Source organism: Phalaenopsis equestris, unplaced genomic scaffold (genome assembly GCF_001263595.1).
Source record: "Phalaenopsis equestris unplaced genomic scaffold, ASM126359v1 Scaffold001225, whole genome shotgun sequence".
NCBI lineage: Eukaryota > Viridiplantae > Streptophyta > Magnoliopsida > Asparagales > Orchidaceae > Phalaenopsis > Phalaenopsis equestris.
The window spans coordinates 23600-40556 of NW_018165664.1; the positions used below are offsets into that span (position 1 = coordinate 23600).

At 35.4% G+C, this 16957-nt stretch overlaps 1 protein-coding gene across 2 annotated transcripts in view; it reads right to left on the reverse strand.

Annotated features, from left to right (window-relative positions):
• Positions 1–8528: 8528 nt before the first annotated feature.
• LOC110033567 (DNA-directed RNA polymerases IV and V subunit 2-like) overlaps positions 8529–16957 on the reverse strand; it is a 39353-nt gene continuing 30924 nt past the window's right edge. For both annotated transcript variants that reach the window (XM_020737597.1, XM_020737598.1), the window contains exons 7-8: positions 10168–10439; positions 8529–9265 (exon numbers count right to left, since the gene is read on the reverse strand). In XM_020737597.1, the coding sequence (XP_020593256.1) occupies positions 8767–9265; positions 10168–10439 (771 nt within the window). In that variant the 3' untranslated portion in view covers positions 8529–8766. The remainder of the gene's footprint in view (positions 9266–10167; positions 10440–16957) is intronic.

Consider the following 16957-nt stretch of genomic DNA (forward strand, 5'->3'; position numbering starts at 1 on the left):
GCTCGTTCGTTAAGAAACGAACACGAGCTTATTTCAAACAAACTAAATTTTAAACGAACCGAACACGAACACAAGCTTTGTTCGTTCGTGTTCGGTTCGTTTACACCTCTAGCTCCATCCTACTAAATGCTAGAGGTTAGAAACAAACATGTAGAACTCCAAGATAAGTAATGAGGTGTTTAGAACTTCTAGGGTGGTTGTTTCCATCACCAATACTCTAGGAATAGTCAACAAGAAAATCTTATGGCTAGATCTTAGGCTTCTAAGGAAGAAAGACTTGACCTCAACAAAAAGTGAGGTCAATAGTAATTATTACTCTCGACATCCCAAATCTGCTAAAAATATTTCTTTTTAAAAATTTTGCAATGCATTGAGCATCATAGCGAGGCAAAACTACCGCTTCTATCCACCTTGAAACATAGTCCACTACCATTAAAATGTATAAAATTCCGTAAGATGGTATAAATGGTCTCATAAAGTCCAAAGGCCAGATATTAAAAATTTCAACCTCTAAAGAAAAACTTAGGGGCATTTCATTTCTTCTAGACATTGTCTGCCCACTGACATCGATCACATGTTTTCATATAAGTGATACATCTTTAAATATTATAGGCCAATAAAATACAGATTGTAAAATCTTATATGTAGCTCTATTAAACCCAAAATGTCCCCCAAAATCAAGATCATGATATTTTTTAATAATTTGCTAAGTTTCTTCCATAGGTACACATCTCCTAATAATTTGGTTCTTATATTGTTTATATAAATATGGGTCATCCCAGAAGTAAGATTTTGCATCATGCATAAATTTCTTTTGTTGTGGGTATGTCAAACCATAGGGTAAAATATTATTAACTATGAAATTAACTTTGTTAGCATACCACGAAATACTCCGTTTAGTTACAATCTATAATTTTTCATCGGGAAAATGTTCATTGATTTCATTTTCAAGATTTACTGAATAATCCTGTTCAAGCATATATTAATGATCAGCTATTTGATTATTAGTTCATTTCTTATCTACAACTACAAAATCAAATTCTTGCATCAAAAGGACCTATTTGAGTAACATTGGTTTTGCATCCTTTTTCAACATCAGATATTTAATAGCAGAGTGATTTGTATCCACAATACATTTAGTTCCAATAAGATAAGATCTGAATTTATCAAAGACATATATAATTGCAAATAACTCTTTTTTCATTATAGTATAATTAATTTGAGTTTCATTAAGAGTCTTACTAGCATAGTGTATTACTTTGAAAATTTTATCATATTTTTGTCCTAAAACAACCTCAATAGCATAATCACTCGCGTAACATATCAACTCAAATGGTTTCCCCAATCGGGTGAAACAATAATATGAGCGATAATTAATTTTTATTTTAACAATTTGAAGACATTTATGCACTCTTGATTAAAATCAAAATAAAGCATTTTTTTTCTAAAAGTTGGCACAGAGGCTTAGTGATTTTTTGAAAAATCTCTAATGTATCGCCTGTAGAAACCAACATGACCTAAGAAACTCTTACCTCCTCTCACTATAGTAGGAAGTGGTAGTTTAACAATAACTTGAATTTTTGTCAGATCTACTTCCATACCATTTTCAAAAATTTTATGTCTAAGTATAATTCCTCATGCAACCATAAATTGTCATTTCTCTTAATTGAGAACTAAATTTATTTCTTTGCAAATTTTTAGTACTTTTTCTACATGATTTATACATGACTCAAATGATGTACTAAACACTGAAAAGTTGTCCATAAAAAACTTCAATTCCTTTCTTACGTCTCCGAAAAGGGACATCATGCACATTTGAAAAGTTGCAGATGCATTGCATAATCCAAAGGGCGTGCGTCTAAAAGTCTTGTAAGGACTAGTGAATGTGGTCTTTCTTGATCCTCAAGAGCTATAGGAAATTGGTGATAACCGGTATATCCATCTAAAAAGCAAAAATATTTGTACCTCGCTAGCCTGTCTAATATTTGATCCAGAAAAGGTAAGGAGAGTGACCTTTCCTTGTGTCTATATTCAATTTTCTATAATCAATGCAGATTTTTCACCTAGTGACTTGTCGAGTTAGAATTATTTCATTCCTTTAATAGATACAGTTACTCCTTTCTTAGGAACACAGTGGATCGGACTAACCCAAGCACTGTCTGAGATAGGATAAATAATTCCATCATCTTACCACTTTATAATTTCTTTCTTTACAACTTCTTTCATTATTGGGTTCAGTCTTCTTTGAGGATTAGCCATCGGCTTATGATTTTATTACATTAACACTTGGTGCATACAAATGGAAGGACTAATACTTTTAATGTCATATATCGTTCATCCAAAAGCTTTCTTATAATTTTCCAAAGTTTCCATTAATTTTTGTTCTTGATCTTCAATTAAGTCTGAGGATATTATAACAGGTAATGTAGATGAGTTCGCTAGAAAAACATACTTTAAATGCGCAGGTAGAACCTTTATCTCTAATTCACGAAGTTTATCAATTAAATGACTAAAAGATTTACCATTTTCACTAGTGTCCAACAACTCAAAATTTTCTGGAAAATGATTTGTTTTCTCATTAATTTTTTCAATTATTTTATCTTTCAGATCAGTATCTTCTTCGTACTCTAGTTCTGAAACATTCATCATCTCTTCCCATTGTTGGATATTTCATCGATTTTGATATATTAAATATAACTGCCTGATCATTGACTCTAATGATTAACTCACTTTTTTGGCACATCTATCATAGCTCTTCTAGTAGCAAGAAAATGTCTCCCTAAAATGATTGAAATTTCATTATCTTCCTCCATATCTAACACAGTGAAATCTACAGGAAAGATAAATTTATCTACTTTTACTAACACATCTTTTATAATTCCCTTCAGGTAAGTGATCGATCGACTAGCTAACTGAAGCGTTACAACCATGAGATAAATCTCTTCTCAACCTAACCTTCGGAAAATAGATAGAGGCATAATGTTAATGCTAGCCCCTAAATCGCATAGAGCTTTCCCGTAAATCTCTCATATTGCACACTTTTCACTAAGGGCAATGATCTTATTATCTTTAAACTTTCTTTTCTTATTAAGAATATCCTTCATAAACTTCACATAGCTCGAAATCTGCTCAAGGGCTTCAACAAACGGTATATTAATAGTTAGTTTCTTGATTATTTCCAGAAACTTTAAAAATTGTTTATTCAATTTCTATTATCGAAGTCTCTAAAGAAAAGGAGGTGGTGGTGGTTATAAATTGATCTTCATTGGAGAAATAAGTTTTTCTAAGTCTTGAGGAATATCTCATCTGACTTTTCAATTTATCTTCTTTCTCAACTTCAATCGCGTTTTGAACACTCGTCTCCAATTCTCTTCCACTTCATAGTTAAACAACTTTAACTTTCTCTTGGTTCTGGTCATTAGGATTAATTTATGTATTGCTAGGAAGAATTCCCTGAGGCCTATTACTAAGTGCGTTAGCAATTTGTCCTAATTGATTCTCAATATTTCCAATTGTAGCTCCTTGACTTTGTAATTGATTACCTATATGTAACATCACTTCTTCTATAGAAAACTTCTTTACCTTAAATTGTTGGTTACTATTAAATCTTGTAGAATAAGTTGGTCTATAGTTAGTACTACCCTGGTTGTTCCAATTTCCTAATGGGCTCGCTTGATTGTTCCTCCATTGTTGGTTAACACCACCAGAATTATTATTCCAGTTAAAGTTATGGTGGGTTTTCCAACCTGGGTTATAATAATTAGAATAAGGGTTAGTAGGTTTATTGTTAATTGCATTTAAAGTCTCAAATGTAGGAAGGTTAGAATCAATCATTTGTCCTAATGAATTTTCTTCAATTACTGGAGGTGTTTGAGATAAAATCATTCCCAATTGATCTATCTTTCTTGATATTGCAACTACTTGAGATGCTAACATAGAAATAACATCTGAATCATGAACATTTGCTATTCTTTTAGGATTTACCTTTTTAGAAAGTCATTGCAAATTATTAGTAGTCATTTCTTCAATTAAAGAATATGCTTCATCAAAAGGTTTGAACCACCAACAACAATATCGATAATAGATCTAAGAGGTTCTATTAACCCATTATAAAATGTTTGAATTAGTAACCAATCGGGCAAAGAATGATGTGGACACTTCCTAAGAAGTTCTTTAAAGTGTTCCTAAGCCTAGTATATTGATTCTCCTTCGCACTATCAAAAAGATGTAATATCATTTTTAAGCTTACAGTCTTTGAAGGTGGAAAATACTTAGCTGAGAATTTCAGTGTTAGGTCACTCCAAGTTCTAATAGATCCAGGTTCTAATGAATTCAACCACATTTTAGCTTTATCTCTTAAGGAAAAAGGAAGAAAACCTAAGTCTAATAGCATCTTTAAAGACACAATTATACTGAAATGTGACACAAAGTTCTAAAAAACTTGTAAGATGTAAGTTAGGATCTTCAGATGGAATTCCCTCAAATTGGTTATTCTATACCATCTGAATGATAATAGGTTTTAATTCAAATATGTGGGCTTCTACGACAGGAGTTTGAATACTACGATGAATTTCATCTGTCGTAGGGTTAGCATAATCTCTTAATATTTTTTGCATATTCTCATCAAATTGATTTTCTAAATTATTATGTAAAGTATTTACTATTTCTTGGAAATTATAAAGTTTTTTTTTTTGTTTTCTAATTTTTCTAATAGTTCGCTCTAACTCAGAATCTTAAAGCACTAATCCTTTAGATCTCGTACTACGCATACACCATTAAAGATAAATAACAAAAACCAGCAAAACACATAAATTAAAATAGTACACACACACACAAGCACGTATATGAACAACACTAGAGTTTTTCTATAATAATTCTATAGTACAAATAAAAATTTTCCCAAGTCAAAAGGTTTCATTGCTATCCTTGGTGACGACACCAAAAAACTTTACCCAACCAATTACGCAATTATTTAAGTCCTGAACGATGGCCAATAAGCTTGACCCAATTTATATTAAGGCTAATGAGCAAGATTAAATATTATATAAAATTAATAAAATGGTTCACACACTAGGGGTACTACACAAATATACGTAACGTTCAAGTAATATAGGGACCTAATGGAGTCATAAGTATCGATCCCACAGAGATAAGCAAAACTCTTGTAGGCTGACTTTAGTAAAACCCTCTTTAAACTGTAGTAAACTTACTTAGTAAATGATGAAGTTTTTTTGTGTATTAACTAATCCTACAAAATTTAAAAGGAATGCTAAGTAAGCTAAACAAATGCAGAATACAAATGCAAGACAATCTAAAAAAGCTAAAATGTAAAGTTACCATTAAGCAATTCTAAACTAACAAAGTACAAAAGAGTTCAAATTGCATAAAACATCATTCCCCTTGCAATGAGTTTATAATCAGTGTAAAAATCTAATAATTTTAACTAAAATTAATGTATTGTGTCAAATAAAAGCATAATTATACTTTACCCTCTCTTGAGTGCATAAAGAACATTGGCTAATCTGAAGTTAAGTCCCTGACCCCGTGGTTAGGCTGGGAAGATACCAGCTGTCACTCTAGAGTTCCCACGTACCCTTCACCTGAAGGCTAACATCTCTCTTTAGGTTCCAAACATCTGGATCAAATTAGAAATTTTAGTCTGTCCCTCTAAACTCTCCAATTTACACTCATCAAAACTTATTTCCCTATTTATTTGCACTTAATCTCATGGACTACATTTTCATCCATGAGACTAAATGTAATTCTTACTATGTTGAGGAAAGCATAACCCTTTTGGGTCATTATGTTTCACAACAAATTTTAACTAATCAATTGGTAAGATCAATAAGTAAATTAAGCATAGAGTTAAGCATAGAGTTTAAATCATGAGTTTAAATCATCACAATTTATGGAATTAAAAGCACTTCTACTAAACTTTATTCTTACACATAATTATTCTCTTTATAAGGAGAAAGACAAAAGAAACCACTTAAATCTTAAGAGGAAGACACAACAACACATGGATTTATAGATAAATATAAGTTTACAAAAACAAGATTAAGTAAAATAAATAAAATACAAAACTTCTATCAAACTCCTTTCCAAGAAATCATTTTAGTTCCTTTGAATCACCCACTCTCCTTAAAATTTCGCTCAAATCTCACTTAGAACTGTAGTGAAGAAGATATCTCTCACTTCTCTTTTCCTCCAAAGCTAAGCAAGCCACCAAGGAAATTCTTCAAGCCTCCAAGAACTTCCAAACCCTTCTCCCTCTCTCCCAAAAGCTCTTCCTCCAAAAAACTCTCTCTTGGACTCTTCAGAAGTCACTTTAAATAGAGCTCTCAAAATCATCAAGAGTCACTTCGCACCCCTTCAACATTTATTGAACCTTCTAGAAAACCGTTTCTGGTGCCTAGGTGCCAAACTCTGGCTCGTAGGGGTCAAATCCTAGCGCGTAGGCGTTAGGTCAACTTTGGTCTTTTTGCTTCCTTTGACTCCAAATTGCTTTATTTTCATTCCGTTTGCTCCAATTGCTCTATTTATTGTACTTGCAACCAAAAACATCAAAAATATCTTTCATTAAAGCGCAATATAATTAAAAATAAGAATTAAATGTGTAAATAAAAGTAATATATTTTAGCATGTCACTCACAGCTAATGCAACTCCCAACGTTGGTCTCTATAGACAACGAACGTTTACCACATTTCATGTAGCTACGAACTTCGACCTCTAAGACCTACGGGTGTGATCACATTTTATGTAGCTACTAACTTCGACCTTTGTGGCCTGTAAATATTATTGCGGCCTATGTGACAAACTATGACCTATGTGACTCCAAGCCCACATCTCTCAACTCCGGCCTCTGCGGCCTATGGACATTATTGCAAATCATCACTAACAACTATGACTTACATGACTCACAACTCATGACTCTCAACTCCAGCATTTGTGAACTACAAATATAATTACAACCTACCAATATGACATACATGACAAATTATGGCCTGCTTGACTCACAACTCATGCGTCTATAAACTCCGGCCTATGTGACATACAAACATTATCACAACTAATGCAACTCTCAACTCCGGCCTCTACATCCTATAGTGGTTATCATAGTTTATGCAGCTCCAAAATTTGGTCTCTGTGGTATACAAATGTCATTGCTTCTCCCCACTATGACCTATGTGACGAACTACAATCTACGTAGCTCACAGCTCACATAGCTCTCAACTCCGGCATCTACAGATTACGAATGTTAATGCAGCTCACAATCACGGCTTACGTGACCAACTATAGCTTGCATGGTTCATGTCTCATGTAGCTCTCAACTTCACTGCTCAGTACTATGACTTTCGTGGCCAACTACATCCAACGCGGCTCATAGCTCACACACTTATCAACTCCGGCCCCATCAACCTGCGATTGTTATCACACCTCTCCATTCCGAGCTACGTGACCAACTATAATCTAAATGGTACATGGCCTACACAACTCCCAACTTCGGTCTCTACAGCTTGTGGATGTCTTCACAACTCACCATTGCGGATTATGTGACCAATTACAATCTACACAGCTCATAACTTCTATAGCTCTCTATTACAATCTTTATGACCAACAGATAACCCAGAAGCAACCATCTACCGCCTACATGGCCAATCATTATCATAGCTTTCAACTACGGCCTTTACGACAAACTGGATCTACAATCACCATTTACAACATTCACGACGAACTCGTCTTCATAGTAATCGACTAGGACCTTCACTACTCGTTATGACTATTATTGCTAAAATATCATTGTACATTAATTTTATAATTCATCTTCCCTCACTCAGGAGCAGAGTGAGCATTTTTTTCTCACTATAAAAAAGTGAATTATTTTAGACCAAGCTCCAAGATTTTTTCTTTCCAAAATTTTCCACATAAAATGTAGATACATCTCCTCTTGCTACTCTTTTATTATCTTACTGTTTGCTAAACTTTCATATAACACTAAGACTCCAAATAATCACTCTACACCGGGAATCTTCTATCACACATCAACAAGCAATATTGAAACCTTACTAGAAATGCTTACAAGATCCTATATAATAGAGAACAAACAAAAATTTGAAGAATAAAAATAAAAGATTTATCTAGAGAACTTAATGCAGATTCCGAACGGTCTTCCTTGTGCAAACTAATTTTAACAATTTACTCATAAAATCTTTGAAGCTGCGTGAATAAAGTACCAAAAAAGATTAAAAATTACTTCACGAGACTCGTATATACGTGTGACTACTTATAAGATCCACTTGTATAATTGTCTTGACTTATTATTTAGCATAAGTCATGGCTAACCAACCATGATCAGTGATTTAGTAAAACCACCAATCTGATGGGTAAAATCACTGACTTGTGGGATAAAGGCACATGCTACAAAAAAAAATATTTAAATACTCTACATTTAGCATTTTAACTAACAAGTATTTGAAATATATTATTCCCATCATTAATTCATGTAAACGATGAACTTAAGGCCCAAAAAACTTAAAAAAAAAAACAAGGATAAACTTAAATAATTACCAGATGCAAAAGCCTTACATAATAATATCTACATGAGCCAGAATGGCAGTCATTTTAACCACATAGTTAAACCTCAACATCAAATTGTTTGAGCAGGCAGCCATGGCAGCCAAAACTAACCAGCTAAGCATAACTAAAACATCCAGACCACAAGACTACATCCCGAATTCTCAGTTCAGAAAGCTTAGCCAAACACCTCAAACCTCTGTTTCAAACTTAAGACAGATACCCATACTGAAAAGTTCCTGATATAAAAGTTTTGCACCATATGGAACATTGATTCTCACAATATTTTCTGCTGATTTGCAGAACACACAGTAAGGTCCTCTAATCTTCCGACCACCCAACACCGGCCTCTGTATGACGTTGGCAGCCCTCTTGCAGATCTGACATATGTGCATCTGAGAGAAATCGCTGAGTGTGAACATTCTCTCGTAGAGGTTTGCGGCTGCCCCATGGGCGAGCAAGCAATCACGCTCCATCTCCCCAAATTTAACACCGCCGAATCTCTTCCGGTCGGCCACCGGCTGCCGGGTGAGTGGATGGACCGGGCCGGTGTTCCGATACTTCACCTTATCCTCCGCCATGTGTATCAGTCTTTGGTAGAAGGTTGGGCCCATGAAGATCATACTCTGCATCAGTTCCCCTGTGCGGCCATTTATAACCTTTTCGCTTCCCCATCGACAAAACCCGGACCTGAATACAACAGGCGCCAAAGTCTAGCTATTTGTAATTAAGACGGGTGGAAACCTATACCTTAGAAGTTCAAACAAGGAAGACATACATACATGCCACTCAATTCTTATGTATTTACATATCTAGCACCTAAACTTTAATTTTTAGATATATTCCACTTTCTCAATACAGGAAAAGGTCCATTCACTTTTTAAAAGTTGAAAATGTGATGCTTTTGATTCGATATGAAAGATTTGAGTGGTAAAAGCGTAAAAGGTAAAGTTTGCATGCTATATATGTATGCAGGGCTGTCAACAAGCTCATTGTTCGCGAACAACTCGTGTTCGACTCGTTAAGTAGCTCATTTTTGAATTGTTCTTTAAATAAGTGAGCCGAATATGAATACTTTTTTTGAGCTTGAATTATAAATGAGCCGAACACAAACAACCCTTTGTTCCATCATGTTCGCCTCATTTTAGCTCAAAATAAAGAAATTATATATAGTATTTATATAATAATATATTATATATATTAATATCAATGTTTAAATCGCTGCAACTCTTGTGGCCATGTGATTGTGTTTTTTATCGCATAGAAATGGTGCAGATTTGAATCTAGCTCACTCTATCCATTTTTCTAATTAATTTAAACAAGTTAAATCGAGCCGAACATAAGCTGAAAACAAACACGAACATTTTTTTCGAACATTTTTTTGAGCCGAACATGAAAAAAATGTTTGTGAGCTATTTTGAACATGACCCACTTCAAATAAAAATTAATCAATGGCCCATTTACACCCATAATAGTATGCATGTAAATGGCCCTTCAAATAAATATACAACAAAGTAAATATAGGAAATCCATAAATCACAGGATCTACTTTTATTATGATTAAGGAATTTATCGAAAAATCGACATCATACCGTTGCAGCTGATCATATATGACATCAACGGAGGGGGTAGAGAAAGGAGTGGCATATGTTGTTGAACCTCCGCAAGCAATTCCTTTCCCAAGAGCAGCTTCAAGCAATTGACCTGGTGTTTGCCGGGTGGGGAAGGCGTGTGGGTTGATGACAATATCAGGTACTATGCCTTGACGAGTGAAAGGGAAGTTCTCCTGGTGCTCCAGTAGACCAATGACCCCTTTCTGGCCATGCATGCTTGAGAATTTGTCCCCCAAACGAGGAGAACGAACCTGCAACCATAAGAGAATGAGCTACAGTCATTGTATGATGAAAAGTTGAGGTTAATCAGAGCAATCGTAATCATTTGTATACTTTTCTTTAGCAATAACGTGCAAAATCTATTCATCTTCCAAATAAAAAATACAGAACTTTAATTTTCATTGTAAATGCTTTAAATAGCCTAAATGCGCTCCAGAAAATGATCTGACAAGGCCAAATGCCTTGGTTTTATATGATTTCTTAGCTAACGGTTTCACCACACCTTCGTCATGTTTGATTAACATGAACAAATAATCACTCACACGTGCGGATTTAAAACAGAAGACAACCCCTCCACCCTCGTAGTCATGTATACTCGAAATTTTCCTTAAAAAGAGGATAAAGCTTCAGCCATTTAAGGGCATGTAAGAAAAAAAAAAGATTCATGTAATTATTGATGCACGAGCTAACATATGTCAAGGCAATGTTCTTATGCTGAGTGATAGAAAGAAGAATTAAGGAATGTTAATAAAAGGAAGGAAAATTTACATAAATACCACACTATTCATATATATTACATATCTAACATTTAAAGTTTGATATTTACACTTATAACACCTTGATGTCATAAACCCATGCATGAAAAGATGCATCTCACTTTTTAAAAAGATAGTGATTGTGGTATTTTTTATGTGATATTAAAGATTTGAGTGGTATGCCTGTAAATATGGTGATTAGGTGTTATATATGTAAGACGCACGAATTGTGTGGTATGTATGTAAATACCCCTAAAAGGAAAAGCAAATTTATTTGGAACACCAAGGAAATTTTTATAAACGATTGTGAAACAAAAAGCATCTAACTTCGATTTTTCTTCCTAATCAAAGTTGCATTAATTTTAATTTTTACTTATAACCCCTCAAAACCTAACTTTATTCCATTAATATGACACAGCTGATGGCTTTGTTGGATATAATATCTTGCTCTTCACGGCACCTCTTTCATGCTCAGCTATCGGAAGCAAACAACTTCCCGTAAACGAGGACTTGAAACGAAAGACAACCGCCGTCCCTCTCTACATAACTATCAAATTACTCAACATGATTTAAAAACTGAAATAAATAAGAGATTTTCCTAAGATAGCCACATTATCCTACATTATTACTTGGAAAACAAAAATGCATTTCTCTGCCCTCCACTCCAGTAAATGTTATGGTGAAGATAAGGTTTAGAAGACATAAGGCACCGCATACCCAATGCAAAAGGCCAGAACAATGTTTATGGTGAGGAGTTTATATACATTGTTTTATGGAGGTAAGAGGACGAAAGAAGGGAGAATAAAAGAGAAACTTCACATTGTTTACCTCCAGAGACTTGGTGGAGCATTGACCCCTGATTAGTCTGCAGTACCGCAGATGACTCACCCAGACGCCTTGACTAAACAAGCATGGTTGTGCACAACCCAAAGCTTTATTGTATAGTGAATATATCCCTTTATTAAACAAGCATGGTTGTGCAACCCAAATGAGATTATAGATAAGACACTACCAAGATATTTAACACTCATTTTGTGAGGAGTTGTTTATATGAGGTTTGAGGTTTCTTATTAGCTCAAGGCCCTATGGTTAATTACCCATCTCGATAACAAGAGAGCAGTTTCGATTAATAGCAGGCGTTGATTACTCAGCGAATAATGGCAGCACTTCAGAGTTTTATGTTATGAAATTGGTTAAATTTTTAGATTATAAGAATTTATCATTTTGCGCTTAAAAGCATATTGTTAGGGGAATGATGTGAACCCGATCAAGATCTCATGACTCCATCTTGGGCTATTTTGAACCATGGTTTACTTAGTCCAAGGAGGTAATCAACCCAACCTGACCGAAGGATCCTAGTCAACAACAATGGGTTACTTTGTCCAAAAGCATCTTATAGACCAAGGGTAATGTTTATCTAAGAGGACTACTTTGAGTCAAGCTTGGATAATAGAAAGTTTTGTTTCATATCAAATATATCATATGATTCATGTCTCACAGAGCAGAGAGTCGTTGAAGAACCAACAAGCCACAACCGTGACCGTAATTTAATGATGTCATTTTTGACAACAACCAGATCAGAGGGAACAAGTCTTAATCAATTTTTGTGGAGCGAGCTCGCTAAGCCACGCAGACAGAAGGCACGGGCCACGTCCTTACTGGTGTTGATTGATTTGAGAGTAAATATAGTAGTATATTTAATATGATATTATCTCTATGTAAGCTGAGGTCAATCATAAATTTATCGTCATTGACAAACTAGTGCGGAGAGGATAAATTTTTATTTATTAAATTTTTATGGTTTTTTTTAATTTTAATATTTAATAATTTTTATGAATTTTAGAATTTTATTAATTTTTACCAGAGTTGAACCATGTCATATTGCTTGCAAAGGATTGGGTTTAGGATTGAGACATGATTGAATATGAACCTTATCAATTCTATCATGTTTACAAAGAATCAAGTTCACGAATTGAAATAATTGAATTTTAAATAGATTTTGAAGCTTACTTTGAAAAATTAACCCATTCGATTGAAATCTTCTATCAACTCTCTCATTATCAGGGAATTTATAAAATTTGAACATTGTCAACTTCATTTTTTCTTACGGAGGATTGGGTTCAATAATTTTGATGATTGAATTTCAAATAAAATTTGAACTTTGAAGCTTAATTTTAAAATTAACCCCTTCGATTGAAAGCATCTATCAACTTGGCCATCAATGGGAATTTTGAACATATTTGAATTGGACCTTTGATTTGATAGTTAACTCTGCCCTACTGATAGAATATTGGGTTCTAAATTGTGATAGTTAAATTTTAGTAGATATTTATTGTAAATTGATTTTGAAAATTATACCATTCCGGTTGAGATTTTATATCAACTTGACAGCAATCATTAAGAAGTGATTGATCATTTAATTTGAACCTTGTCGACTCTGTCCAACCCACAAAGAATCGGGTTCAAGAATTGTATGGATTGAATTCCTTTAAATGAATTTTGAAATTTAGCTTTGAGAGTAAACCCCTATAGTTGAAATTTTCAATCAACTCGATCATCATAGAATATTAATTGAAATTTGAACTTATCAACTCTGATCTGCTTATGAAGATTCATTTTAGAATTGATAATTTTATGTGAATTTAGAGATAAAATATCCACCCCATTTCTTATATAAACTAATGTTCAATTTCTATCCCTACGCCGAGAAGGATCAAAATGACTAAGTGTCACTCAGTCTCATGAACTTCAGTCCTTATTAGAAGAAAGATTAGACAGAGCCAGTGGGACTTAATGAACTTATCCTATGGACATGATGAATAGATCAAGAGCACGAATAATTTTATATTCAGATCTAATTTTGAAAAGAATTTTTTTTTCGTAAAATTTGCTTATTTGTAGGCTATTTAGAGCATAGGTAAAATGGATGTTTTAAGCATTCAAAACACTTTTTCAAAGTCAATGTTTTAATATTCAGTTTAATTTAAGCTAGTGCAGCATTCTCAAACCGTATGATTGAGCTTTCGGTACGATGGTCGGAGCACGAGGGAGTTAAGATGTCAAGTGCACATATTTTGATGTGTTTGTGTAAGCATATTAGCATGCATTTTGATTCATTTGCCTAATGTAATTGTCTAGACTTTGGTGCATTTGTATAGTGCACTTACACGCTAATTCAAATATTTCAGAAGTTTAGGGTTTAGGGTACACGTTTAATTTTTTGCATTAGAATCACAACAAAATATTTTGAATATTTAATAAAGAATTTTGAACGTGCTAGCGGGCGGGCTACGAATTCATTGTAGGTCTTGCTTATGTTTACTGCCGAGTGACTGAGTTTATTACAGGTTGTATTCGCCCTCGTAGGTGAGCTATCGAGTCCCTTGTAGGTTTTGATTAGCGTTCAAATTTCATTTTTAATTTTCAATTTGGAACTTTTTTTTTATTTTGGAATTGAATTTTAACTTAATTATCAGTTGAAGTATTTATTTTGTTCTTTTCAACTCATGTTTAGGTATTGTTTACGTTAAGGTTCCCTATCAGTCTGAATTTTGGCAACACTCCAACATCCTCTCTTCCAGTGGGGAGGTAAGATGAGTGATTGACCTTCCCACCTCGCTAAAAAGACATGTATGATAGGTATTGTAAGACACCTCGGCCAGAGGGTATTTTAACCCACAACCTAAAAGCGTGCATGGGTCTCTAGGTACCTGTGAAAAGCAAAACAGTGTTTCCCCGCCGAGATGGACACCCCAAACTGCTACTTCTAGAGTTGACCTTCAAGTACCTGCATAAATATCCAAAATAGGCTGAGGTTTTGTCATAGGGAGCAACATGTAGAGCTGATTTTGGCTGAAGGAAGTTCAACTGTCAAGGGAGATTGAGGTGTCGGGCTAGCTGCCGGCGAAACAAGCAGGTTGATGATTTGTTATTGTTATCAAGGAAAGCGGAGATCTCCTTGGATGGGTTTCGCACATTACAAGATGGTGAACAGGTACGGGAGTCACGTGAGATAGAAGAGAAGGAGGACGATTGGGGCTGCATGGGATTTGGTTTGCTGCTGTAATAGAGGTGAGATTAGCTTGAAGGACAGCAAACAAATTATTGTTTGAGCCATTCACAGTCTGGAGCAACAGCCAGCAGGTTGCATGCAGGTGAAAGAGGTGGACAGGCTGCTGCTTGGGTGAGAGAGAGAACGGGTTATTGTGGGTTTTCAGGAAAGCAGTGGGCGATGCCATTGAAAGAGTTTGGGCGTGCGCTGAGGAGAACAGCAGTGGGCTGCAGCTGTTTTTGCGGGATGGGAAAGATGCCGGTGTGAGCTGCGGGCTTCGTGTGAAAATTGGAAAGGGAGGCACAATGGCTGTTGGGGAGTTGGTTGCAGGTTCTGGTGATGGAGCATTGCGGCAATGAGGTGGATCTAACAAAAAAATTGCAGAAGAGTGGATGAAGGCATGAAGCTGTGGAGCTCGCCGAATTACAAAGATGGAGGTGGCAGGCTATAGTGTTGTTGGTTTCTTTTTTGCATGAGGATGAGGAGAAAATTGTTGTGTGAGTAAGAGAAGGGAGATCTGGCTCGGCTGATTGATTTTCAACACGAAGAATGGATCGTCGGAAAAAAGTGTTGTTGTGTGATAGCTCGCCGACCGGAGGGTTTCACACATGAAGAACTGCATGGGAGAGGCACAAGAGTTAGAATACTTACGGAAGCTCATCGACGGAAGAAAGGAGATGGCGGAGTTGGGGTGGTGATCGGCAGAGGGAAGAAGGCTTCTGTGGGAGAAGAAAGGCGGAGAGGGATTTTTTAATTTCTTTGCTTTTTTTTTTATAAATAATATAGAGCTTAGTATATATTAATAGACGTATTGTTAAATTATACATATATAATTATTTGATCATATATATAGATATATATATATATATATATATATATATATATGTCAAAAGGAAATTGATATTTGGTAGAGGCCCAATAATGAGAGCCCGCGTCATGTGCCTAATTATTCGAGAACTCTGCGCCAAAGGGGATCGAATTCGTGACCTAAGGGGACTTACAATGAACCTCGCCAACCAACAGGCTACGGCTTGCAGCATATATATATATATATATTGATACTCATCGCGGGAGGCTCTACTATGGTTTCGCCGCATGACGAACTCTGGCGTCTGCTTCGTTGATTCTCGCTTAGTCGTCAAAAGAGTTTGCGCCTCGACATCGTCTGCTTCGTCATCCTTCGTTTGTTTTGTCCTTCGTCGTGCTTGAAGAAGAAGAGTTCGCGCCTCATCGACTTCACTTGCTCGTTCAAGGATGATTTCCAACTTTTTCCACACTGAATCACCTGTTCCCTTTAGTCGTCTGCGCTCGAAGAAGAAAGGGTCTCCTCAGCTATTCGGTGTTTGCTCTCTCCTTGACTGCACTCTTCACTGTTCCTAACACCTCGCCTCTCCTTCAATTATCGCGAGCTTGCCTTGCACAGTGTCACGATCCTTTTTTTGTTGTGATCTTCCCGCACCGCTTGATCCCTGCTCTGCGGATCGAGCAGCAAAGAAAGCTTTAGGCTTTATACAACAACAACACGCACGAGAGCTCCGATAGAAGTCACGACTCAAACCCAGTAGCTACACGTTGTTCGACTCTCAGCTCTATGGCTTATGTTCCTCCTCAATCATTGGCTGCTTTAGTTTTATACCTTGGGAAGGCTTCTGTTGTTGATATGGTTGGCTCTGTGAGATCAACAGATAAGGTTTTCCCTCAAGTTTATCATGAACAATTTGAAGGCTAGGGGGATTGTAAGGCGAGTAGAAAGAGTGGCAAACTAGCTCTATTTTTCTCTGAGGTTGAAGTTTCCAACCTAGTTGATAAGCGCAAATTTTCCCTCATTGGGAAGTTCCAATTGGGACATACTAAAATGAAAATTGTTCAAAATGCTTTAGAAGATCTGAAACTATTGGAACATGTTGATCTCCTTTTTTAGAGACATGTGATGATACAATTATCTAAAGTAGAAAACTATGCC